Here is a 26644-nt window from a genome sequence, read left to right as displayed (position 1 = left end):
CACTTACCTCATCCTCACCTCCCTATTTTTTCCTTTGCATTGGTTTCGAAGCTTTTATTTCATCCTCTTTTGTTATCAGCAAAATTTTCATTCCTTCTATGGGATTTTATCTGTGTCATTACTGACACGACTGTTTCAGCTACAGTACAAATCTATGGACAACTTCTATGCCATTGTCCCTCTTTCTCTCTTATTATGTGCACGTGGTTTCTGCACATGCCCAGTTTTCTCTTCCATGCACCTTCCATGCTTTAGTGCTTGTTCAGTCCTGTCTGTATCCTTATATCGCTGTACACGTGCTTGTTAGTTTCAACATTTCGCTCATATTTGTAGAGTTGAGCCCTGGAATGTTTTGTCATTTCTTGTTGGGATTCTTTGCCTCCTGGGAAGGCTTGCTAATGTGTGGCTGTATAAAACATCCTCCCCAAGGTTATATCGGTAACGTGGCCATTTTATGACAGTACCGTGCACCATGATTTTACTTTATTACTTGCAATTTCTACTTCTTTGGAGAACTTTCGACCATGTTGTCGTTGTGACTAGGTGTAGGTGCATAAGCTTTCACTGTATTAAATTTTATTATTATTGAGCCTAATTACAGTAACTACTACCTTTTTAGGGGGCACTAAGTAATTTTTTAGTGCCGCTCACTGGGGTTTTACTGATAAAGAACCTTGCACCATGTGCTTGTCTGTGCAGAAGGCTCCAGTAGCAGAAGACAGGCTTGTTCCTTCGACAGTGTGCATGCCTTACTGTTCCTCTTAATCTCACTGAGCCCTGTGATATCCCATTCAGTGCCTCATAACTCCTCAAAGAGGATAGCTTGGCTTTCCTCATTACATTGGATCTTTTGAGGGACAATATACTGACACTGTCCTTTGTGTAGATTCACAGGCACAGCCTTTTGGTGTAATCGTACTTTGTTCACGAGTTTCATACAACTGACAAGCCAGTATATTACTTACAAAAAGACCGTAGTTGTTCTTCTTTTTTAGTGCAACATTGTCAGACCTTCTGCTGTAATGTGGCGGTCCCCAAATCAATAAATGTGATGTCACACGTTGCTATGGGCTGTCCTAAAGTGACAGCCCATCTTTCCAGAACTTGACAAGCCGGTACGCCTTTGTCTATGAGGTGTCCAGTACAGTGTTTGGCTACAAACTCTGAGGAGGATTCCGAGCAGTGTCTCCTTAGCTGTCACTGTGGGCGCAGTGTTGTAGGCACAGAGTTGCCAGCAGGGGAAAACACGAGCCGCATCTGTCTGAAGGTGAGGGTTGAGTGCAGGCGTTGTCTGTTAGGGGGCTGCTCTTTCACAAAATGTGAACAAGCTGTCGCAGCTGGTCTGCAAGCGTGCTTTGCCAACAGCTGTGCAAGGCTGTTGGCCAGTCAGCTGAGAAGGGGCAGACAAAGGCACTTGGAATTCCAGCAGGCAGGCAACACCTGTGCAGCTGTTACAATGTTAAAAGCGCATGGTTGAGGGCCCTGGCCCCGCAATTGGGGGGGGGGGGGGGGGGGGGATCTCTGGGACTGGGACTTTCTTTTAGGGTTTTGTTATCTTTAAGAACGCCTTTTAGGCTGTTGTCGTGACGGCAGAAAGCATTAGCTGCAGGAATGTGTCCGGCTGATGAACTTTGCTAACAACAGATGAGATGATTAGGCTTAAGAAAAACTGAGCGACAAAACCCACCCATTGAGCTTCATTAATATGGTGGTGTTGCTAGACGGCTACTCGCAGCTGACCTGGAAAGGTCCCGTAATACGGTCTACTGGCCATGTCAGTTTTCAGTAGTTTTCATGGGGGTCCCTTGATCTGACAGCTAAGAGTTGTACTGTCGTTAAAGGCTAAGCATGGCTTGTATTCATGTAGTACTTTAGAACGAAAACAAGTCCATCTGTTACGAAATATTGATTTTTGGTCATCATTGTGTCAGTAACAGTAATATGTGCGGCATTCATATATTTCATTTCTCAATACATTGAGTCATTTTCATGGTGTTATAGGGTGGTGTACTGTAAATAAAGACAAAAATGAAAGACATCACATGTCTTGACAATGCAGATCGTGCAAGTACCAATATCAGCCTTATTTTAAAGGCTGTAGCCGAGTCAATGCCGTCAGATATGTCTGCTTCAAGCTGCTTTAACAAGGAAGGAAAGAAGGCTTGGGAACGTAAGCCTGTGGCAAGTACGGCATTAAACTGAATGATTTTATGGGACCAGCCAGCACATTGCAAGTGCAGCTGACAATCAATACGTAATTTTCATGCACTACCTAACTGATATAAACATTAATACAGACTTCTTTTAATGTGTGCCTAACTCTATGAGGTAGGCCTAATGAGGCAACTCTGTAACACACTGTGCTTGCTCATATTTTGAAAAATGGAATCTCGCAACCAGACATTGTGTTTACTCTACTTGACCATTCTAGTAGGAGTCGTGAATTGCTTTGTGTACTCAAGTGTAGTTTTCTCATTTGCAGATGTTATCATCACATTGATGGAACATTGAAAGACATACCCAGGCACTGACAATCAGATGAATTTTTATTTTGAAGCACAGAGAACATACACAACGAAGGGAAAATGGGGCGGTATATTGATTACAGGGTTGCTCGGTCACCGGAATTCAGAGAATAGTCCCATGTGTGAGTAAAACATCTATTTGTGAAAGAAGTGGCTTTCAAAGGTAGTGGCCCGTCGCGCAAAACAGATAAGCACTAGTGGAAGGTGAAGTAACAGGTGCCCAAAAGAGGCTAAATTTATAAAAATGGAAGGTTGCAAAGTGTAGGGGGCCTTAAGCAGAAAAAAACATTAAAACCTAATAGAAGGTGGAATTATAGGGGCCTGAAAAAGGGTAAAAACTTTAAAACCAGAAAGCTGCCAGGTGTAGAGGGCCTTCAAACGAAAAACATTAAAATCAGTCTGGTAATTAAAGTGGGCCAAAAGCCCAAACACCGGGAGTTAACGGTAAAATGTGCTTTCCAACTCAGATTGCCATTTTTTTTGTACTATTATGTTTGTGCTCACTTTGTGATTCAAAACTGACAGCGATTTTCTTGTTTCATGGAGTTAGAAGGGCTCTACTAGAGTTTAGGGCCCGCTAGAAGCCCTGTTGACATTTGGTTGGCAGCAAGAAATGCATCTATTGCTGAGAAATTTGCAGTTAAAAATGGAACTTGGTTAATGCTACTAAAGACTACTACTATTGATTAAAGCAACTTGTTTAAAACATGGAACATTGACAATGGCATTGAGAGAATTGTGGACTCCGTGATAAACTGGAAGGAATCGGATGGTGGTGGTTCTAACCTTGGGGATCCACATGCAGAAGCGTGCTTGATGCCTCTGCAGTTCGCCGTTCATTATTGACCAACGTTGTATTGTGATGTATCGTTTTTCATTTTATTGTATTGCATTATGTTTTGTTGTATTGACGTATTATTCTCATTTGCTTTGTCTCCCCCCCTTATATAATGCCTCAACAGAGGCCTTTAAGGGTAAAATAAATGATGATGATGATGAAAAAATGGCCTGCCTCAACGATGCTTGTGTTTAATTTTGGCCTTTTCAAGCTTATAAAAGGCCCGTTTCCAGTTAAAGCCTCTCTGTAATTGGAACATGGTAATCTGTAGACATAGGCGTGCTTTAACTATCCTCACTGTCCCTTCAACAGTCATGTTCGGTTTCTCCGGTTATTATTCAAGTTAAGTTGAGGATACAGAGTCAGTGCAGAAGATCGAAAAGATGGTCAGGGGGATCTTCAAAGAAATGTGAAAATTTGGCAGATGAATAAAGGAACTAGTGACATAAAAGCTGTTTCTCTTTAAGACCTAACCATTTTTATTACAGCTTCAGAGTATTGAAAACAAGGGGAATGCATTAAACGGTTTTTATCATTTTACAGTGAGAAACCGTGGAAAAGAAAAGTGTGGCATCTGATTGATAGTAGAGACCACCCGTAACAAATTTCATTGTTATATAATATGCATGGGCATCCCAGGAGATGGCAAACAATGTGACAAGGCTTTGTGTTCATCAAAGAAAAAGGCTGGGTTTGCAGTGGAAGCTGGCTTCAGCACCATTGACATCATCGTCCAGTTTATGAAATGCTTAGAAAACGATTCAGGGCTACAAGGTGCGAATTTTAACTGCTTCTCTATTAGAGTGAAATTTTAGAGGTGATATGTACAAGCACTATGTGTATCTCTGCTAACTTTTATTGCTTTAGAGCAGTTGTAAAGACAGCTTCAAGTGCTGGAAATGCTGGAGAGGGAAGGTGAATAATAGATTATATCTATTGTTTGCTGTCTGAAGAAGAGAACAGTTGGTGGCGAACGCCTTTGTTGCGTTGTCGGTGTCCTTACCCTCCTGTGCTGCTTTTTACAGTTAATGCACTTGTAGCTTGTAGCGATGGCCCCTGATTGTTTTCAGAATCTTGAACGGATCCTTTATGATGCGCATATTTTTTCATATTGAGAACCGCATCTTTTTCTTTTCATTGTTCTGGGCTGTCAGGCGTCGGCAGGAGTTGGCTGTGAACTGACAATGTGCCACTGTGAAGCCACACATGTGTAACCATTGTTTGGAGCTCTTTTGAAGTTTAATTTTGTTTCTTTAGAGAGAGGGTCACATACTTAAACTGCAACAGGACATGAATTTGCATATGTCAGTTTTATTGGAACAATGTACTGCTGTTTCTTGCACAGAAGTGATTGCAGTTACTTGCACATGAAAGAAGTCTAATAGCTTTGAACTTTGCGACGAAAAGACAAGGCTTGTAGGTCATCACACCTGCTGTGAGATGTTGATTGGGTGTTACATCTGCTACTTGCCTTAATATACATGACTGTGGTTATTTTTTGACACCTTCCATTTCACTTGGCTCTCACAGCGTTGGGAAACCGATTCGGGATTGAGAAATTTCTTCATATTCTGGCATAGATGGCATTAATTCAGATTTTTTTTTTCAACTCTTCAATTAGTCGCTTATCTTTTATTCATCGAAAGGGTTTATCACAAAGCAGTGCTTTGTCACAGAGTTGACAGGCATGAATGCTGGTTCCCATGCATAAATCCAGTGAGACACCCTGTTTATTTAACTACTGGTGTCGTTAATCAGTGCTCCTCGCAAACACCAGCCTGTTTAACCTACTTTGTACTTGTCGCCTGTTCCATTTCTCAACAGTTGTACATATACTAGTGCATTTTTCACTCTGTTCTAGCGAGGATTTTGACAGCCTCTCTATATGAAACATACCTTAAACTTCACCAATTACTTACTTCATGCAGTTTTAATAAGTACTTATCTTTTTAGAGGGTGCAAAATAATTTCACTCTGTTTTACATAAAGTAATTTTTAAGTGAATAGCTTGTATTTAATATAATATTCTTTCAGTGATTTAATGTTTTTTTATCGTTGGCTGCCATTTTCACTCTTTGGTTCCTCGTGTAACCTCCGATGTACCAGAAAAGTGGCTCTGGGAGCATTCGTTCTTGTTATTATTATCGAGCTTCCTGACAAAATGAACTCCCTCAATTAAATTATTTCCCAATTACTGTGCAGCTATAGCTAATCTTGATGACGGTGGTGTTCTGCAATCTGACCTTGATAATGTCTTATCATGGTTTGCCAATTGGCTGATGAACTTGGACACAAATTAATTCAAAAACATTGCATGTTTTTTGTGTTTTATTGCATTGCATGTTCTCTGTGTTTCAAGATATTTACGGGCCATCTTGTTGCGGAGAGCAGGTGTTGGCAGAAAGCAAACATGAAATGCCTCGCCGCACCGTCACAGAATATTCGAGGGTGAACAACAGGCGCTCCCAGCCGTACCCTGTGATTCTCAGCCAGGTCGTATATCTGTTAAGGTGGCATTCACCTGTTTTTCTTCTTCAGATTGAATGATACTTTCAGCTGCCTTCTTGTCACGGCGTGCGGCCATATAAGTTGCTGTCATTGATAATCAGTTGAGTACTTCTATGCTTGGTTGTGTCTGCAGACCCCTACATGTCTGTCTGCATACAACCACACATCTCTTCAAGTCGTCGAGCTGGTGGTTAGATGTTTCCCCAAAGGTGTCTAGGGGTGACAACACTGATGCCTTGAAGATACGTCGAAACATGTAGTTGTCACTTCACTCCTGAAGATTATGTGACCCATTACGTTTTTTCCCAATGCAGCTTCTAATACTGTCACATTAAAATTTTGCACCTGTAGAATATTGTTAGCACTTTGTGTTTAGCATTCCAAACTGATTGGCTTCCTTGACACCCACATTCACTGTTTATGTGAAGAATTTTTTTTTTTTTAGCAGAAATGGTGAGCATGTTCTGAAAGGGTTAATGACCTAGTTGGTAGTTGACTTGTCTTTTAATTACTATCACTGCAAAAATGAAGAGTGTAGTGGCTTTCTGGTTATGCATTGAGCACGCACCAGCAAATGAATAACAAAATTTTGTGGCTTCAGATGGAAGGCACGAGATTGGTTCATGTGCAATAGCTACATTTGTGCAAAGTTCACAGCAAAAACTTGGTGAACAAAGTTCAGAATAGCAACGCTCAAGTGTCTAAATCTTGTAGTGAGCTATTTTTTGCATCATTTTTTCTCTGGAAACAACCTTGCTTTTCGATCTGAAAATAAGACATGGATGATGGCTTTCTTTTATGTGCACAATTCCTTATTCTTTTATCAAAATTGCATTAGTTTCTAGCTATCTTAAATTAGTTGTGTGGATTTCTTTTTCCTTCACTTTAGACACCACTCTGGAAATGTCTGAGGAAGAAATACATCCTCAAGATCCCGCTTATTTTTAGCACAATAATTCTGTCTAGAAGGTGCGGCTGGGGGTTTCGATATCGGCATAGTAGGGATAGTGGTCGTCGTAAACTGAGGGATGTCGCTAATCTGGAATTGTTTGACCGCGGTTGAAACAAATGATCAACAGGCTAGCTAACCATTCTAGTGGCATTTCTGAGCCTCCCCCCCTCCATTTCTCTGTTTTGCAGCAACAGCTGTATGACTGACCTTTTAAGATATAAATGACACCTGTGTGTGGTATGCTATCGTAGGCCTTGGCCTTAACAGGCCTGGTAATTGAATTCAAGATTTTTTTTTATCCGTGGTCATGCAGCCCATCTGGTCTGGAGATGGTTCAAGAGGTAGGGTGGTGGGCAGGTATTGCTCTTTCCCTTTTCAATGTGGCTAGGGGTGGCAAGGATAGGGCTTTTCTGCATACAGTGTTCCCAGTCTTATTTCTGACCATCCTGTTGCGGCCAATGCTTAGATTTTCTTAGGGGCCGAGTGGAGCAGCAAGCACAGCCAAAGGATGAAATTGCAATGCTTTGGGGAAAGGCTGCAGTTTTTGCCACTTTTGAGAAGGTGCAGAAAACTGAGCTTGGTCTTTGGTGCATCAGGGACTCTCATCTTGTCTTTGGACGTCCCTTTCGATTGCTATGGACCTTTCCAGTAGGGCTCCTTGGGGGTGGCCATATGGCTTGCTGGACTGTTTTGTGAACTTGCCACTAGTGCAGTGGAAGTGGCAGCAGAACCGGTTTGCAACAGTCCAGAGAGGAGGTGTTTCAACATCTCCCTCACCCGATGGAAAGGTCTATAGCCATACCACCAGGACTAGTGTGGCATCGGGGTGATTAACGGTGACTGTGGGGCATCCACCTGGTGTTGGTGCTGCAGGCGTTCCTGAAGGGGGAGACGCAGATAGCGGCGGACGAGGCCTTCCAGAACGCGGTGCACAACTACGTGGAGGTGTTCCTCAGGAGCGAGCGGGTGCAGCGCATGGTGGCCAGCGGAGCCTGCTCGGCGCACGACTTCCGCGAGGTCTTCCGCGCCAACGTCGACAAGCGCGTGCGCAGCCTGCCCGAGATGGACGGCCTCTCCAAGGAGACCGTCCTCGGTTCCTGGATGACCAAGTTTGACGCCATCTTCCGCGGGGACGAGGACACCCGCAGCCGGACGCAGGGGGGGCGGGGGGGCGCCCTGCTGCCTCACGGCCTGGCCTCGGAGCTGCTGCTCTCCAAGGAGCAGCTCTACGAGATGTTCCAAGGGGTGCTCAACATCAAGAAGTTCGAACACCAGCTGCTCTACAACGCCCTCCAGGTGGGGCATCCCTCTCCTCTGGGCCGCACCGGTCAGGGTTGCCTAAAGGGTGGGACATCGAATCCTAAGTGACCCGGAGCCTTGCTTTGAAACCTTAAACTGGGCCAGCAGACAGCAGACAAAAGTAGAACTCGAAAGGACTTTCCTGTCGTCTCCACTCTTTCTCGTCTTTTGGCACAGTTTTATTTTCCAGATCATGCCGTACAAACTGGCGTCCCGCTGCATGTTGCTGGAATTCAGGGCCTTCTTTGCTGTCGCCATATCTGGTGTGCTTGCCCACAAACTCAGTAATGCATGTGCAGAATCCAACATCAATTTCTAGGCAGCACGAAAGGGCACGAGAGTGAGTGTTGAAAGTCCAGCATGACCCCTTTACCCTCCAGCTTAGAACCTCAGCATTGAGTGGCATCATTGTGTGTGGAGTCAGCATGCTGTCACAGGCTGTAGGTCATACAGGAAGTGGTCATACTGTTTTGCATAAGCATGCGTATAATGTCGTGTTGTCATTTCTTTGATTCAGCTGCGGTTAACTGTTTTTTTCATGTAGCATCAGACCAAAAGTACATGGTCCCAAATGAGGGCTTTGGGCTGGGTGCTTTCATGAATTAGAAGGAAGGGACACAGTACAGCTTTCTTTTGCTTTCTCTGGAGAGCAAAATGTGTGAGAGCTTCTCAATGACGAGGTCATTGGACAAGCACCTTTTAGAAACCGGCTACAGTTTTGACATCCAGTGTGCTGCACATCTGATGTTTTGTTCGTGGTTGGACTTGGCAATGCAGTTGGACTCGGCAGATGAACAAGCAGCCGCCATTCGGCGGGAGCTGGACGGCCGAGTGCAGAAAGTGAACGAGATGGAAAAGGTTTGATTTTTCCCCTCTCATGGCTTTCATTCTTTGCCTGTGGAGTCAGTAATTTTGTGGAAACTTGTTTGGCTGTGGAAAAGTGATAATAGTTGGTTTTTGCAAATATTCGAAATTCCCCATAGTTTACAAATACTAATTGCCATTTGGTTTGCACCACAGTTTCACTATTTTAATTACAGTAGAACCTCGCTATAATAAACTCGGCTATAGTGAAGTGAAGCTGCGGTTCCATTTCGTCTTCTATAGACGACTGTACATTTTTTTTTGTTCATAGTAAAGATGTTTTTTGAAGAAACGGCTACAGTAAAGAGCGTCTGGCTGTGGCAGTATACTTCCTGCGGAATTATGACATCGCGGCACGCGCGAAGTCCAGAATCGCGAGGTATATAGATACCGAATACGGAAACAGTGCTCTTCGAGGTGGCTTCGCCACCAAGCTAGAAAGCCGCGAGGAGAAGCCAACTTTTCGAAGATCTTGAGGTCGTGAAGCAAAGTGCGTATGTGCACGGAAATAATAAAGCTGGCTTTGAACGTAGAAAAAAGGCGGCGCTGGCTGCTGAGAAAGGAAAGCCAGTATAAGTGCAGTGAGGACTAGAAAAGGGAAGAAAAGGATGTGCGTTCGTAGCACAGCAGCACGAAGCATAGTGAAGCAGCAGCAAGAAGTGGAGGCGCGGTGGCACTGCGCAGGCGGTTCTGCTGTGCATGACTGTCGTGCGTGACTGTCGTGCGTGACTGTCACGGGTGACTGTTGCGCTTGACTGTCGCGCGCGTTTCTTAACTGCTACCTCTAAAATGACGCTTCAGCCATAGAAGATGACGCCATGATCATGGAAAGCTTTGGTTTTCACATGGAGTCAAACTCGCTTTGTTTTTGTAGCCACATTTTATTCGTCTAAATACGGTACTTCCAGGGGTACATAAACGGTACATAAATGATGTTGTAGCGCCATGGTGGCTTAGTGGTTATGTCGCTCGGCTACTGACCCGAAAGATGCGGGTTCGATCCTGGCCATGGCGGTTGCATTTCAATGTAGGCGACATGCTAGAGGGTCATGTACTGTGCGATGTCAGTGCACGTTAAAGAACCCCAGGTGGTTGAAATTTCTGGAGCCCTTCACTACGGCATCCCTCATAGCCCGAGTCACTTGGGATGTAAAACCCCCATAAACCAAACCATAAATTATGTCGTAAATGTAATAACGTGCTCGTTTAGGCATGGATTGGGGCCTGTTGGTTATCTGTGAAAAGAGCTAGCACAAGCAACGGGACGAGAAATAGGCTCATGGTGTGTCCATCTCTCATCCCGTTTCTTGCATTAGCTGTTTTCAGCGATAACATGTGATAACTGAAACAATTATTGCATAAAGGGACAACAACAGCGGGAGGTAAGGTATTTTTGAATGTTTATTTTTAGTAAGCATCCAGAGAGCATAGTTACAGCCATGCTATCACCAGCAACTGATATAGTAAAGACCCTGATATAGTAAATATTTTTGCTGGTCCGAGTTACTTTGCTTTAGAGGTGATCTACTGTATTCGATCAAACGTTCTAAGTATTAAAAAATTACGAAATTTAGTTTTCATCTCAACTTGCGTTGAAACATTGTGACATTTCCCAATGGCAGCATCTGTCAGCAGTACTCTCGTTTTCGATTCGGCGCAGCGCGCACAAAATCGGCTCGGCTTGCAAAGGTGAGGAATGGGTAAAGCTGCAGCATGCGAGCACTGTTCTGGTCGCTTTGCGGCGACCGCTGTGATACTTATTAATTTTATTCTGTTAGAATCTGGAAACTGCATATCTTAGACCACAGAGGTCAAGAAAAATTGCGTGGACACTTTGGCAGCTAAAGTGTTGAGAGGCGAAAGCTGAGGACACTATGCCGCGATGACATCCAGTAGATGTGATGTCAGACCGCTCCCGTGGCTACATCGATACCCAAATTTTACATCTTTCAGGGATCTTAAGCGTTAATTACGCCAGATAGGCCTATTAGACCTTAATTAATTAAGTCAGACTGGCCTATTAGACTTTCTTCGTTAACACAGTTATTTTATTCGAAGAAGTGTAAACTAGGTTCTAGTCTTCAAAATAAAGTTTGATGCCTCCTAGGCCTTACAGATATGGTAATTTGTGCTGATGATGGGTGCAAACAATTTGTTTACAGTACCTCTATTATTTTTCATATCTGCACTTTGTGGAAGAGCACTTTTCTTCACTTAAAGTTACCTGCAGACAAAGACCACACGACGTGCACACACTGGCAACTTTTTCGATTGTCAGTGCACGCTTGTTATGTGGTCGTTGTCTGTGTCCCCTTAACCATGTGCAAGTTTCCAGTGGTAGTGCGCTAAACCATCACAATAAACAGGATAACACTTACAAGGCATGCATGCAAATGTCCATGCATCCCACATGTTGGCGTGTCCTCGTCTTCAGGGCTGCAGTCATTTTTGGGGGTATCATTTTGGGGGTGTCATTGTCACTGCGCTAGCCGCTGCAGTCGGTGTGCGCCTGTAGCAGTGAGCAGCAGCCTGGGTGGATGCGCAGAACCGCAAGCTGATGCCCAAGTTTGTGCTGAAGGAGATGGAGAGCCTGCACATTGAGGAGCTGCGGTCGTCCATCAACCAGCTCATGCTCAACCTGGAGAGCCTGCCCGTCTCCAAGGGCAGTGCCGAGAGCAAGTACGGCCTCCAGAAGCTCAAGCGCTACAACCACAGGTGGGTGCCTCTGCCCTGACTCTTCCTTCCTTCCGGCTTTGTCGTCAGTATGTCACGTGCATTTTTGCCTCTGCAGCTTATGATGTGTTAAAAGTGACAACTGAAGTGATTACTGCATGTAATGAGGTGATTGTTACATGTAAGTGGTTACATGTATTCTCTCGATGCAGCTGCGAGATCCTCAGACAATCCTTGTACATACCTCGGCTTAAATCTTTCTTCTGGGTAGAAGTAGGCACGTGTGTTGCAAATGAAAATTGACGACGGAAAATTTATGACGGACATTTGTGACGTAAAATGACGGAAATGTGGACTGTAAAGTTAGCTGGTCGACAAAGGTGGCCCAAAGTGTTATTCGCGCTGAAAGGAAGTCCCTGGGCCTTTCTTTCTGCCTGCACTGCAGCTGGTGCATCAGCTGTGGGTGAGCTTGTCTCACTGTCGAGTATGCAATTTGCAGTGCTCACTGAGCCTGAATCCTCATTAGGGTTTTAACCTGTCCTTGTTTTTTGCTTTTTCTTTGGCTTTGCGATGATGATGATGATGCACCAGTCGGCAAAGGTAACGCCTGGATTCTCTTCTCTCGGGGCATGGTGCATGCTGTTGATTGACTGGCAGCCGCCGTTGTTCTCTCTGCGCAGTTGTGTGCGACAACATTTTCTCTGTTTACATGCATAAGCATGCTTGCTTGCCAGTGTCTCAGTTAACAGTTGTTTTCTAAGGGGCTTTATTGGTGGGAAGCTTCTGCGTTGAGCTTCCTAATGCCGACCTTGTCGTATTAGTTGATTCATAACACCTTCTTATGCTGCGAAGCCCTGCTCATTACCTGTTGGTTTAGCATGTTTGGCAGATGCAGTTTTTTAAAGGAATAGGCTTAGCTTGCTCTTCTGACCTGTGATTTTGATTATGGCCATGCGCGTATTTCTTATTGTTTTTCATTTAGGAGCTCTACCCTTCTTAACTGCAGCCTAACAGTCTGTTGCGATGCATTTGTTGTCTTTTTTGTACCGTATTTGTATTCATTTTTCTTGGACTTCGCCTGCACTGATGGATGCTACGTGGCTTCTAGAGCTCCCTGTAGCTTCCCTCTGGTGTACATTTAACAGGTAGAAACCTGAACACACGGACCTGTAGTAGTTCCCTCCAGTTCTCAAACCCCCTGCTTCCCAACTCGCTAGGAAAGGCGTAGCACTGCACCTTTATTTTGGGTTTCCTAACAAGCAAACAAATAGCGAATGACTGAGCCGTACAGGTCTCGGCTGTGTTCTTGTCTGCACTGCTGACCATTTTCTTTTCTCTCTTTTTCATTCATGTAGTGATACATGTGGCTTTAGTGCACTGACTTACGGGTACATTTCACATTGACACCCTCGGTATATGAGCTGACCTAGTAAAGACCGTTAAAGACCGTCTTCGGGATGCACGTCAGATCAGCGACACCTAAGGGTTTACTGTGGCACGTCAGGGTAGGTTTATGAGGCGAATGTTCCAACATTATTTAGGCTCGTACTGTCATGTTGTGCAGAATCGTCGGCGCCAGTGCGGAAAAATCAGCAGTGCTGAAAAAACATAAAAACTTGGTGCAGAAATTTGGCAGGTTAATACTAGGTTTGGTGTACAAACATAGAAAACATGGACCACATTGCAATAATGGAAATTCTGTCTTCATTCTTGAAGCATTGAGGCACCATGGTGTCTCATTAGCTGCTTTGCACATCACTATCAGAGTGTTTGTGAGTGAAAAATATGCTTGGAAAAAAAAAAAATACTAGAATATACTGCTTTTTGAAGTTACTAGAATATACTGCAACTAAATATTGGCTTTCTTTAGTTCGACTTTTCTTGTCGTCGGTCACAAAGGTGAAGGGCCGAAGTACGAGACAAGTGTTCAGTACGAAGATGAATCATATTTCACTTTAAGTGGGGATGCAGCTTTCAGCAAAAATTTTTTAAATTTTATTTCTTGATCTATTCATGTGAAATTGTTTTAGCATACTAGAAATTATTTTATGACTACTGTCATAAAATTTCACTGGTATACCTCCAGAAAACTGTTTTCTAATGCATATTTTCCCTCTGAATCCTGTGAAAAGGCAGCAGAGTTGAGAAAATGGGGCATAAGGCTGGTTCTAGTATTCATTCCATTCCTACTGTCATGCTGCAGGTCAGGACACTCTTAGAATTTTTTTTTTTCGCAAAGCACAAATTTGGGTTTTCGATTTTTGTGATGCGATGTCCATTGACATATCTAGGGTGAGAGGAAAATTTCGTACAAGAAATTCGAAATTCAAAAGTCTGAGAAGCAGAGACGGTCTCGACCTGCACTACGGGCCTAGGAGTGCAACAAAACAAGCAGTGTCAAAACAGATAAAGCAGTCGTGAAGAAATCTCCTCCGCAAGCTGAGTGTTTGGGCAGAAAACCATGACGGAGAAAAACTCCCATTGTTCAAGCGCTTCCCCGCAATTCAGAGCAGCCGAAGTTCGCACAACAGTTTATTTAGATTACTTCCCTGTTGATTTCAGTAATGAAACTTTGGGGGAGTATAAAAGACGAGGAATACGACCACGCCGTGACCACGAAAAGTGCAGGAGGAAGGAGTGGTCCGTGACTTGCCAGGCTTAGTCATGGTGATGATGGTAGTAGCCCCGCCCTGACGACCGCTTTGGAGCTCTGTGGTGTGGAGATTGTTACCCGGCACTCAAGATGTTACGTTGCCCGAATGCTAGTCAGGTAAAAGGACGACCAGGGAGCACCAGACAAAGCGTGCGCGTCACCCAGGCGCTTCCTCTATGTCGTCTGACGAGGGATTATCCGTTGCAATATTTTCCCTATTTTATGTGCCTCCGTATGATTTGGTACAGGTAGGCCTGATAATATAAGTTTTGGGAGTAAGGGAGTAAGGGAGTAATGGAGTTTGGGGAGTAAAGGAGTAAGTCTTTTGGGAGGAGGATATAAGTTTTGGGAGTAAGTCTCATGCAAGTTTTTTCATTTGGTAGCTGTTGTGTCACTGCAAGCTGCGTTTGTTGCATTTCAGGGTATCATGATACAGCAATTAACCAAGGTTTACTGCCCATTAGAAGCAGTGTTTTAAGTTAAGCTGTCGCCCTATTTCTTTGAATACATTTAAGACTGAATTTTAGCTCCTCGGGTGCCAACTGGCTGTGCCTTTTCATCAAGGGCGTCGGATGGCATCGAGCAAATCTCAAGTATTATCACCAGGCACACTGAGCTGTAGGCCTTCTGAAGTGCATTACAGTTTTCACATTTTCACCGTTGTAACAGTTGCAAACCCTAGCTGTGTTGTTGTACTGCTGCTCTGGCAGGAACGAGAAACTTTCACAATCAGTGCAGTGTTGACTTCAAAATGCAATTGCAGTTTAAGGTTGAGGCACTAGTCAAGCCAGCTCATTCAGTGTTGTGTGGAGATATCTTATTTGGGGAATTTGAAGGGCAGATTTGGTGAAAAACGTTTTTTTTACATACTTTCACAGGGAATTTTAACAACTGTAGTCGTCTCACTTCTTCAAATTGATGGAGTTTTTAATCTGCGACAAGAAAAAAAGGAGCTTGTAATAGGGTTTCTTGGTCTGTGTGAGGGAATTTCTGATTGTGGCACGGAACAGAACTATGTCATGGCTTCAGATTCGTGTGTACCAGCACAATAGTTTGCGATGTGCTGGGCTGTCTTGTGTACCAGAACACTTGTCTCACATTCTAGCCAGCTTTATAACATGTCTGCACTGGCACTGGCCGTCTTCAAGCCATGCACACAACTGTCGTAAAGCTGTGTCTGCTTGGACTGTGCTGTGGTCACTAGTCTCTTTTCTTTTTTTTTTGTTCCTTGCACAGTTGGACTCCCTCACCTGCTTTCTTTGTGGTGTAACCACTACTGTACACGTTTGTGTTCATTCCCTTGTTTAATTATTTTTTTTTTCACTCGTGATGTCAGATATTTTTTTTTTTGCTCTAAAAGTATTAGCGTTAGAAAGACAATTGTGGAGAACATTTTAGTGTGCGTTAGCTTCCTTGGTATGCTTCAATTTGGTTGAACGCACTGAGCATAGTAGTTTAATTTCATACCAGTTACCTGTTTGTAAGAGAAGCTGTTATATGGGACGCTTTTTAATTTCTGCCGTCTGGGCAATGTATTTTCATTTCAGTATACCTTCTTCGGTGCCCCTCAAGGCCCTGTGTCGCTTAAACTTGGCACCACTGCTTTGAGTTCAGGTTTCGTAATCCAGTGCAGCTGTGAGGTCAGGCAGTGCATTTGCCAAAGTACCACAGGTATCTGGAATGTTGTTGTTAGTTTAAATGGACACTGACGATGAGCAGAAGTTGGCATTTATTGATAGGGTACCGCATTCTAATCAGTAGTAACCGATCTCACTGATAACGTAGCTTTTATCAACTAGAAAAGACCAGAGAACGAAATATAGGTGTTCCCATCACTGGCCGATTCCACAAGTGTAAAATATGTGCATCACACCGATTGATTTTTGGCCATGAGTTCCACAGGCTATGGGTACACCGCTGTTCACCCCAAAATGGTGGAAGCCCATCCTTTTTGGCAGGGACATTGCAAGTTTTAATCAATCGGTGGGAAGATCTTTAAATACAATTTTCTCAACATAAATGATTCTCTTTTTTTTTTTTTTTTTTGCTGGACAAGTGTCTCGTAGCCAGAAAGAGCCAGAGAGTAAATTTTTATCAAGAGTTTTAATTAGATGAAGTTTTCGTCAGTGTCGCTCTAATTAAGAATGACCGGGGAGACAACATTTAGGGAATAGCTGGAAGATCAATGGATGGCCAGAGTGCATTGGTCCTAAACTCTGCTCGAACGTGTCAGAGGCAGGCTAGATTTTCTCGTTCAGCTTGAATGGCTGTATCCTGCTGATCGCTGGCTGGTCTGAGCAGTCTTAGGGCTGCCGGCAAGAATTTTTTTGTTTCCTCAGGTGTTATTGCCATAAAAATTTTTGTTTGCTTCTCTCTGTTCTTGCGACACACGATTGTAGTTGAAGTCACACTCAGCGTCGAAGCATTTCGCGTTGTAATCATGGGACGCCTTCAACGTCGTAACCCTGTGCAGTGCACGCTCACCTGACGTGCTCCTTGCTTTGAAGCGTTCAGTTTAGCTTTGTTCTGTTTGGCACCTAATGCAAATGTGGAAGTCGCACAGCAGCTGCTTCTGTTTGTGTAGCACTGTTTCGGTGTGTCTCTGTCTCCCTGTAGCAAGAAGAAATGGCCAGGCATGAGCATTTCTGCTAAGACAAGTCGAAGGGCTCAGAAAACTTCACAGCATCACACTGTAATTGCAGCCATCGGGAATTACTGCGTGGCAGTGAAGCCTCTCACATGCAAACCGACCTTGCCTGATGCAGGGAGGTTCTTTGCAGCCGCTGGTGTTAAGTACAAAGCTGCTCACAATCGCTTGAGAAAGTTCACGGGACATGCTTTAGTATTTATATATAGCCTTGACTGCTGTGATCTGTGCAACACCTCTTTTACCCACCTTAGAAACCCTGCTGCACATCGTTTTCTTGCGTACCAGGCTTTTGTTGCACATCAAATGAAAGAAGGGAAAAGAAGGAATGAAAGAAATATTGATACCTTGTCAGTGATGAATTTCTTCAGAGTTTGTAAAAGCGATGCCTCTTGGCATTTCTTCCTGCTGTGGTTATGTCGCGTACAACACGTCTCTTTTCGTACCCACTCGCATCATTTTGTTCCTGTCTCCTGGTTGTTGCAGTGTCAGTCTCTCTACACAGCGTGCTGCACATGTGCGGAACAGTGCGTGACATTACTGTACACATTCTGATACATTCTCTCTTCTCTTTTTCCTCCACGGTTGCTTTCCTTTCTTTCTTTCCCTCCTCTGTTTGTCACCCTCAAACACACACGAACAGTCGTCGAAGGTCTTCAGTCCTGAGGCAGGTAGAATCTTTCTGAGAGTTCTCTCCCACCCTCCCTCCCCGCCCCTCCCCAGTTGCATGGCCGTGTGCGGACAGACAGGACGCACCGCCACACACGTCCCGTGCGTGCGCGCGTGCGTGCTGCCCTTTGAATGCCTCGTTGGCTGTGCGTGCGCCTGCCTGACCGTGAGACGAGCCGCCGCCATCGCCACAGGAGGAGGGCTATTATGCACACCGAGCCACCACCACCACACAGACACTGTCACGCCACCCAGCACACCACCCGCTTCCCCCCCCCCTCCCCCCTCACACACACACACACGTACTACACAAGTACACTTGCGTGCAGTGGACCTGCAGTAGAGTCACCTCTCACTGTTTCCCCCGCTGGTTTGTCATCGTCGTCAGCCACAAATATGCCTGCTCTCTCTCGATGTGTGGAACCTGTCATGACTGACTGCCCCCTTACGGTGTGACTACATGCGAGACCGCCTGAACACAGCGACACCATCACACACGCAACACACGCAGTCAGGGCACGCCTGCATTGTGACTGACTCGAGGTTTGAAGCATGCCTGTCGAATACCGTGTGCGCATCTTAGCTGCCTGGGCATGGTCAGCCTGTTAGAACAGCTGCCGCCCCGGACGGACGGTCCACACGCTTGGGCTGTTGTGGCCGAGCAGATTTTTACATTGACAGCTTACATTCTCAGCATTTTTTAAGTTGTATTTGCACGTCGGGTTCTCTCTTTTAAGTGTGCTCTAACGAACTGTGCGACAACAGTGTAGTTCAGTATTGGCCGTGGCCACGAGGCAAAATCTGGAAAAGTAGACAGGTTCTGTATGCTACGAGGCCCAGCTAGCTTCAGGGAGCAGGCCAAGATCCCAATTAGCATAGCTTCAAGGGGATCAGGTATTTAGGTCCGTGGCTTGGGTGAAATGAAATGTTTGCATTTGCTTAAAATGCTTGTTTATTTATTCGGACTACCTGGTAAAGAACATTGAGGGTTATGTGACAGAACAAGTTGAAATTGTGAGAAACACAAAAAAAAGACCAGCAATTCATACGTACAAAAACAAACAAAATGTAACTTCATGCTGCATAACGCAGAAACAAGTGGTCAATGAACACTTTGTACTCTGTGATAGAATATTCTTGCAGCGAATGACTAAGCCTTCAGCTTTATTTGCGGTTTAATGCTTCTACGCTGCCACAACTGCTGTGTGCCCTTGGTGGCATATGGTGAGCTTGCAGTTTTTTTTTATCCATTTACTAAGTGATGCACAGGACCACGTATAAGCCTCAGGCGAGTCTTAATGCAGTGACTCCCAAATTGATTGCTGCTACGTCAAGCAGGTAGCTGGGGAAAAAGGCTGGACGATAATGCATGTCATCTGTGCCGATTGTTTTGGAAGCATAAGCGAGCGTCGCAGATCTCGAGAGGCAGAGGTTTGGCAGCCATTGAAGTAGACTTTCTGTGGAGAGTGTCGGCGACCAAGACCCTAAATTGCAGTAGATTTCGCTGTAAGCAAGCACATTGTAGCAGTGCTTGAATGCTGTTCTCCTCTCCTCGTAGACAGCTGTAGGCCCACTAGTGCGTCATCAGTTGCCAGCGAGTGTTTGCGTTGGTGGCTAGGCGGGGAGTCGGCTGCCGGTCGGAAGCCGACCACCCGAGACCGTCTGTGTGAATGATGCGGCAGCATGCTTGCCTGCTTGCTTGCAGCACGACCCAGGCGGAAGTGATGCGTGACTGCTTGGCCAAGTACCTCCAGGCGCCTCTGTGGATGCTCATCTATGACGCTGTGCTGCTTGCATGTGCTGCGACGTACGCATGGCCTTCCTTCTTTTTTTCTTTTTTTAACATTTGCCCCCTACCCGTCCCCCCTCTTTTTGTTAAACTCCCCCACTATGTTTTTGTTCTGCTGTGCCTCGTCTCAACCGTGGAAGTTCGGGAAGCCAGTTCCACAGCGAGTGGCAGCGGTGCCCATAGTTCTTTGTCGTTCTCAGAAAAAGGCTAAAAATAGGTTGGGTGTTATCAGCCCTGCTCTGGGCAGCGCACTCTACGAGAAGAAAGGAAGGGACCGTCCACGCATGAGCTCTGTGATTCACCCTTTGAAGGTAACCGTGAGGAAGGGGGGCTTGCCTGAACACACCCTGCAGCACTGTAGCGGTCATCAAAGTTGGGACAAATCCATAGGAACTGAAAACGACCCCTCGGGTTCAGCTGTTACTCAGGCCACGTTTTGATTGCGCAGTAAAGAGGAAGAGGATTAGCAGTCGGAGCGCGCGGCGCAAGGCGAGAGGAAGACAATCGGCAGCTGAAGCAGCAGAGCCGACGCGCGGCGCGAGACGAGAGCATCAACTGTTCTGGGACCAGACCTGTCCTTGCCCGCTCTAACCGGCCTTCACAACCAGTCTTCTCCTGCCAATAAAGGCCGTTACAGCGCTGCTTTTCTTTTAAACTTGCGTCAGGGCAAAGGGACTTATCTTGAAATGCATGCAGTCTTTTTGAAAAGAAATGCGCTCACTGTAGGGTTTTGATCTTGCATTTGGTAGCCACGCTTCGGCAGAAGCCTGGGCGCTTACTTCAAAATGTTCTTTTATGCGAAGCATATTGCTAGAGCTACTACTCACGCCGTCGCCGTGGGACCCCCATGTGACACCGTGACGTCACACCACGTGACATCGGATGAGAGAGCCGGCCTCCACCTCGCGCCGTCGCCGTGGGACCCCTAGCCGTCACGCCACGTGACACCGTGACGTCACACCACGTGACATCGGATGAGAGAGCCGGCCTCCAACTTGCGCCGTCGCCGTGGGACCCCTAGCCGTCACACCCGCGCATTTCGAACGCGCGTTCACACTCGGTGTAGGTGAAACGCTCGCTCCACCGGGCAGGCAGACGCGGCTTCCGTGGCAATCCAGGCGCTCACTCAACGCGCGTCTCGGGGTTAGTCGGCGTTCTGCTGTAGCCGTGCCGTTGTCTTCCCCCACGACAAAGGCGTCTAGTGGTTGTATTAAAATGACCAAGTATTCAACCAAGGAAAGCCATGTATTACCAAGCCTAGCCACTAATATGCTTCGCATTCCCCAGGCTTAGCCAAGCTGAGCCTCAGCAATTTTTTTTTTTTCATCTTTATGACATCAAAGTAACTTCAGGTAACTGGTGACCAAGGTTAACAGTTGGCAGGTCCTATTGTGAAAGAAAATCTGAACCAAGCTTTCTTGCCAGTGTAGTTGGGCGTGGCAGGAGTGCTCTCTTAGCATTCATTTGGCAGTCTGATTGTTCCAGGAATAAAAGAAAAAAAGTGATTTGTTGCGTTTCTCTTTACTGTGTAGACAGAGTTCCTGGTTCAGTTTCGAACAATGTAGGAGCTGGCTTTCCTGAACTACCACTGCGATTGAGATGGGAGCTCATTGCATCTTGGACTCGAGTTGGCTGCCTGTTTGCCTAGTGCTACTTGTGCCAGCTTGTTTACTGCTGTAGTGTTTTGCTCTGTAGTCAAGTAGATGAGCCACAGTTGTGAGTAGTGCATTGCAGCTTCGGTACAGATGCTGCTAGAATTGTTTGTTTTTTTGTTTTTCAAACAAGCTTGCTTTAGAATAGCCTTTTCTCAATTTCTTTATGATTTGATCCTTGTTCTTTTTTTTTTTTTCAGCAAGAGCTTGTCTTTTGTGCTTTTCTTTTTTTTTTTTGGAATTTGAATTGCTTTATTCTGATTTCTGTTGACAATAGAGGCAGGACTGCAGGCTGCTTTCTTTCTCTAGGATCTGCCGCAGGTGCCACTTGGTGTACGCGTGCATTGTTTTTCCCCGGAGCGAGTAGGCAAGAGTGGTTTCCCTTGTCAGAACAGCGCACTGAATGCAGTCGTCGGGAGTACCGCGACATTTGGTTTTAGTGCCTGAGACTGCGTAGGTTAAAATAATGGAGGTGGATGCAGCATCGCAGCATGGCCTCTCAACTTTAAAGCACTGGAGATGAGTGTGCTGCGAAAGCAGTATTATTCACATAGGTGCTGTGCCCCTCTCCAGGTCCGGGGGTGAGTGCACATCGTATAAAACTGTCACGCTTTTTAGACGCGGCATAGTGATGTAGGCTTTAATGGCATAGGGGGAGCATTTCTTCAGCTGCCACAAACAGCCCCCCTCCCCCTCTCCTAGGCGGAGAAGGGTAGAGTGAGTGGCGTTTTTTTTTTGTTTTTTTTACATGTCTGGCAATTCCACCGTTCATGCTGGGCAAGATGCCTGTAGTACCATCCCCCCCATTTTAGCCGATGGTTGTCTGGTAAAAGCGACAGCCCTCTCCGCTCCTGGCTACTCATATATGAATTTGGTGCAGGGTGGGAAGTTCCGTTGGTCTGCGATGTCACGCACACTTTTCGTACGATGTCACGCATAATCATCTACAGGATTGTTGAGCCCAAGTAGATGCACTGTGGGTGAACACGAAACCAAGTTGTCACTGGCCAGGTACTTCCAGTACTGAGAATGAACTTCGCTCCAGCAGGCCACATGAGAAGACCACGTGTTTGAGACCCCTGATGTAAGGGCTCTAAGGCCTTGGAGTTGTGCTTCTCCTTGACTTATGAAGTCCAGTAGTCAAGATTAAAGGGACGAGGGTGACGTGTCGGGTGACACGAAGCTACCGAAATCACTTCTGCACACCACTGAGTGTTGAAAACTTGCAGGTAGTCCGTCCTTCTCCTAGGTGGACAAGTGACTTTTACAGTTGTACTTCCCAAATGGTCACAAAACCTGGATCACATCACCGCGAGTAGCGCATAGTTGCCAAGCTTGACAGCAGTGCTCCATTTTCGTGGGCCAAATGGGATGCTGGAACCACTCTGTGATCGCCTTTCTCAGTGCACTCGACAACGCGTTAAGCCGTGCCAGACTTCCCCAATGTAGCTGCCACTGGGATGAGAAAGAGAGTGAAGGATGGTGTGCACCAAGTGGCACGTGTGAGCAGCTGTGCTGGCAGAGCGCGTGCGTGGTGAGGTAGCCCGAGGAGGAAGTGCTGCATCACAGCTGCTGTGCTTGGCTGGCAGCAGTGACTACAGCTGTGCATCTGCTTTTGCCCCTGCGGCATTGGGCCTGGGGAGAGGCCGTGGGTGTGTGTGTGTCTTTCTTCTTGGTGCCGTGCGCCATGTGCGTGAGCGCGGATGCCGCCCAACTTCTGCTGTCTCGGGGGTGGTCGACGCACTCTTCTCCGCAGGAGCCAGGCCTCTCTTTCCAAGGAAGGTCTCACGGAGGATACCGAGACGACCTTGTCGAAACTGGACATAGTGCTGTCTTTCACACTGGAGGTGAGCCCATGTGCTCGTAGCAGCTCAGTTGTTCCTGACTCGCTTCAGTTAACCTTGTACGTCCTTCTTGGGCGCTGGGTGCTGCAAGTGTTTTTGATACTTTATTGCGTCCACATTATGAACCTTGGGTGGGTGAAGAATGTAACTGAAGGTTCAAGTATCGTTGCATGTAGAGACCTAGGCATGCTGTGAATGTTCTGCGTTACAAAGCTTTTGGTAGGCATGTAGCACATCTGCTGGGCTGGCCGGACGCCCAAAGAATAAGAATTTCCTTGGAGCTGCAGGAGTGAGTGCTGTTTTGTCAACTAAATAGGTTGTTAAGAACATCCCGTTTATGCGTTGAAGGCACTAATAACACAGGCAGCTGTTTCTAGACTAATGTAACTATGAATGCTGCAATACTGTCTTTCAGTGGCTGTTCGGGAACAGGTTTGCCTTTTTTGTTTCTGGATCTTTTACATCGTTATGCTTCTCGGGGAGCACATCATTGGTGCTACCTCTCGAGTGCAGTTCAGGTGGAGCAGCGGCTGAGGGGAGGCATGCCTGCTGTGCGCAGGTGGTGGTGATGGAGGTGAAGGGGCTCAAGTCGCTGGCGCCCAACCGCATCGTCTACTGCACCATGGAGGTGGAGGGGGGCGAGAAGCTGCAGACGGACCATGCGGAGGCCTCCAAGCCCATGTGGGACACGCAGGGGGACTTCACGACGGCCCAGCCGCTGCCCCTGGTGAAGGTGAAGCTGTACACGGAGAGCCCCGGCCTGCTCTCGCTGGACGACAAGGAGCTGGGCAAGGTGCTGCTGCACCCCAACCCGCTCAGCTCCAAGGCCCCCGAGTGGTACCGCATGGTGGTGCCCAAGAACGCCCCGGACCAGGACCTGCGCATCAAGATCGCCCTGCGCATGGACAAGCCGCAGAACATGAAGCACTGTGGCTACCTGTACGCCCAGGGCAAGCAGGTCTGGAAGAAGTGGAAGAAGCGCTACTTCGTGCTGGTCCAGGTGGGTCCCCCCCCTGCTGCTGCCGAGAGGAAGGCCCGAGCGGGGGAAGTGTGCGACCAGGGAAATTTCAGCTCATGTTGGGCGGAGCCAAATAGGCGGAAGAAAGTCGAGTTCAGATAAATTTTGAATGGTGAAAACTGCATGTGCTGCTGATGACACTGCTGTAAGGAAGAAACTTGCACTAGTATGGATCCCCACTGTTTTCCTTCTTCAGAAGTGTGTGATGAGAGGCTAGTTGGTAAGGCATTCTGAAGACATAAAACTACGCAGGAGACAGGACACAGAAAAGATGCAGACAGGACGAGCGTAGCCTGCTCGTCCTGCTGCGCTCGTCCTGTCTGCATCTTTTCTGTGTCCTGTCTCCTGCGTAGTTTTATGTCATCCTTCTTCAGATCGTATTTGTGAGGTCAACCACTGCAGTTAGTAACGCACAGCCAAAATTATTGAAAGCAGAACAGCCGCTGTGGTGGCTCAGTGGTTATGGTGTTTGGCTGCTGACCCAAAAGACGCGGGTTCGATCCCGGCCACGGCGGCTGAATTTCGATGGAGGCGAAATTCTAGAGTCCCGTGTGCTGTGCGATGTCAGTGCACGTTAAAGAACCCCACGTGGTCGAAATTTCCAGAGCCCTCCACTACGGCGTCTCTCATAGCCTGAGTCGCTTTAGGACGTTAAACCCCACTAACCAAATCAAACCGAAAGCAGAACAGATGCCTTGAAGGAGGGAAGGCAAGGATTGAAGACCTGAACAGTCAAGGGTGAATGGTGAGGCATAAAGCTAGAACTAAAAATAAAAATAAAGTAATGTTGAGCAGCTGAGTGACAGTTTATGGTAGGCAATGAGGAGTTGGAACTGGTAAAAGAGTGCAACCATCATGACAAGGTGGCCGCGGCGGCTGGAATTTCTTTGGAGGAGAAATTCTAGAGGCCCGTGTACTGTACGATGTCAGTGCACGTTAAAGAACCCCAGGTGGTCGAAATTTCCGGAGCCCTTCACTACGGCGTCTCTCATAGCCTTAGTCGCTTTGGGACGTTAAACCCCATAAACCAAACCAAACCAAACCATCATGACAAGGTAGTGACTGCAGATCCGGACTGTAGGAGTGAAATGGCCAGGACAATGAGAGTGAGGTTGAGTGCATTTGGTAGGCTTTCTGATGTCATGAATAGCAGCTAATGAATTATGCTGTGGAGGAAAGCGCATAATAGTTGTATCTTGGTAGTATACTTACGTATTCGGCAGAAACTTACAGGCTAACAAAAAGATGAAATTAAACTGGCGACAACACAGTGATCTGTGGGAAGAAAAACGATAGGGGTAGTTAGCATTAATAGACAGGAATAGAGTAGAATGAGCTGGGAAAAAGGGTGAGTTAGATATCCTGTTTGAAATCAGAAAGAATCGGACATGACAGGGCATGTAATACAAAGAACAGACAAACGTTAGTCCCTGATAGCATCTTCGATAGACAACACCGGTGCACATTGGTGCACTATCTTATTATACTGTTGTCCCCTGTGCACTGCACTGATTTTGGGGCAACTCGAGGTGCAAGATTATTGAAGATGTCATTACGGTAACAGAATCAACATTACTCTCATTTGCTAAATTTTTCAAGAATGTGCGATGATTTCTGTCTATTTAGCTTTTGCCCGTTCTAGCAAATTATTCATCAGGATAATGGAGTGGAAAGGGCACAAAAGAGAGCTAGGTGGGTGGAGAAGACCAGAAAGTTTTGATAAGGTGGCCACAGTTGCCTCAGGGTGTTCAATGGGAGAAGTCTTTCTCACACAGTTAGACACAGCTTGGCTGTTGCTGCTGAATATCTGCAGAATATCCAGAAGGTTGATTTGGTGATATCCTATGAATGTCATAGACGTATTGTTGGGGGTATCGTTGTGGTAAGATGTGGTGAATAACATGCGTGGTTAATTACACTGTCTTGCGGTGTTTTCACAGGAGTTCACTGGATGAAAACGAGCGATCAGACATGCCTTTAGATAGAATATAATCAGCTTTGTCAGCTGTCTGTATAGCAGGTGCTTCCCAAAAGTGGCCTGGCAATGCATTCTACTGAAAACTCTTGTGGTTTGCATTCCTTTTGGTCCCAGTGGTACATTTATTGAGTGCTGTCTCCTAGATGTGGTATGGTTGTCTGGGAACATCGAAGGTGCATTTTTGTAGAGTGCAAGGAAACCATCAAGCAAAAAAATGAAACGAGTGAAGGTTTGAGTGCTAGTTTGAAAAAGCACATAGAAGAAAGAACAAGCAGGGACAAGCACTGACTCGCAACTGAAACTTTATTTGAGACAGGAGCGTGTATAAATAGGAAATGTATACTGTAGCCGACCGATTTTTCGAACGCCATTAATTTGGACTTGCGCGATATTTCGTACTTGGCTGAGGCACCATCACGCACCTCATAGGGACGTGAACATTTTCATGACCGATATTTCAGACTCTGTGGAGTCTAAAAGTGATTTTTCAGATTAAAATAGATGCTGCTAATACTGCGAAGGTTGTGGGTCCTGTTTCAGGCTCACACAGATACCGTATATTGCTGTGTAAATAGACTGTGGATGTAAGTTGACCCCTCAAACCAAAAAAAAGTTTACTCCAAAAATAAGTCATGCTAACTTTGCTCCCACGTGTGTACTGCTTGTTCCTGGAAAGCCAGCTTGAGTGAGCCAGGTAAACAGTATACAGTTCCAATTTTTATTTGCAGTTTGCAA

General features: G+C 46.0%; 1 protein-coding gene across 12 annotated transcripts in view; it reads left to right on the top strand.

The window, feature by feature from the left end:
- Positions 1-26644, top strand: part of Cadps (calcium-dependent secretion activator 1) — a 146348-nt gene that overhangs the window by 18225 nt on the left and 101479 nt on the right. For 11 of the 12 annotated variants that reach the window (XM_089553387.1, XM_089553395.1, XM_089553392.1 and 8 more), the window contains 6 exons: positions 7697-8119; positions 8900-8980; positions 11532-11701; positions 19334-19435; positions 22826-22916; positions 23473-23913. In XM_089553387.1, coding sequence (XP_089409513.1) covers positions 7697-8119; positions 8900-8980; positions 11532-11701; positions 19334-19435; positions 22826-22916; positions 23473-23913 — 1308 coding nt within the window. The remainder of the gene's footprint in view (positions 1-7696; positions 8120-8899; positions 8981-11531; positions 11702-19333; positions 19436-22825; positions 22917-23472; positions 23914-26644) is intronic. The other variant, XM_089553396.1, reaches the window with a different exon arrangement.

The sequence above is a fragment of the Amblyomma mixtum genome, chromosome 7 (genome assembly GCF_055824585.1).
Source record: "Amblyomma mixtum isolate Tamu chromosome 7, ASM5582458v1, whole genome shotgun sequence".
In the NCBI taxonomy this organism is placed as follows: domain Eukaryota; kingdom Metazoa; phylum Arthropoda; class Arachnida; order Ixodida; family Ixodidae; genus Amblyomma; species Amblyomma mixtum.
Note: the sequence above shows the minus strand (reverse complement) of the source record. Positions and strands in the feature narration are given on the sequence as shown.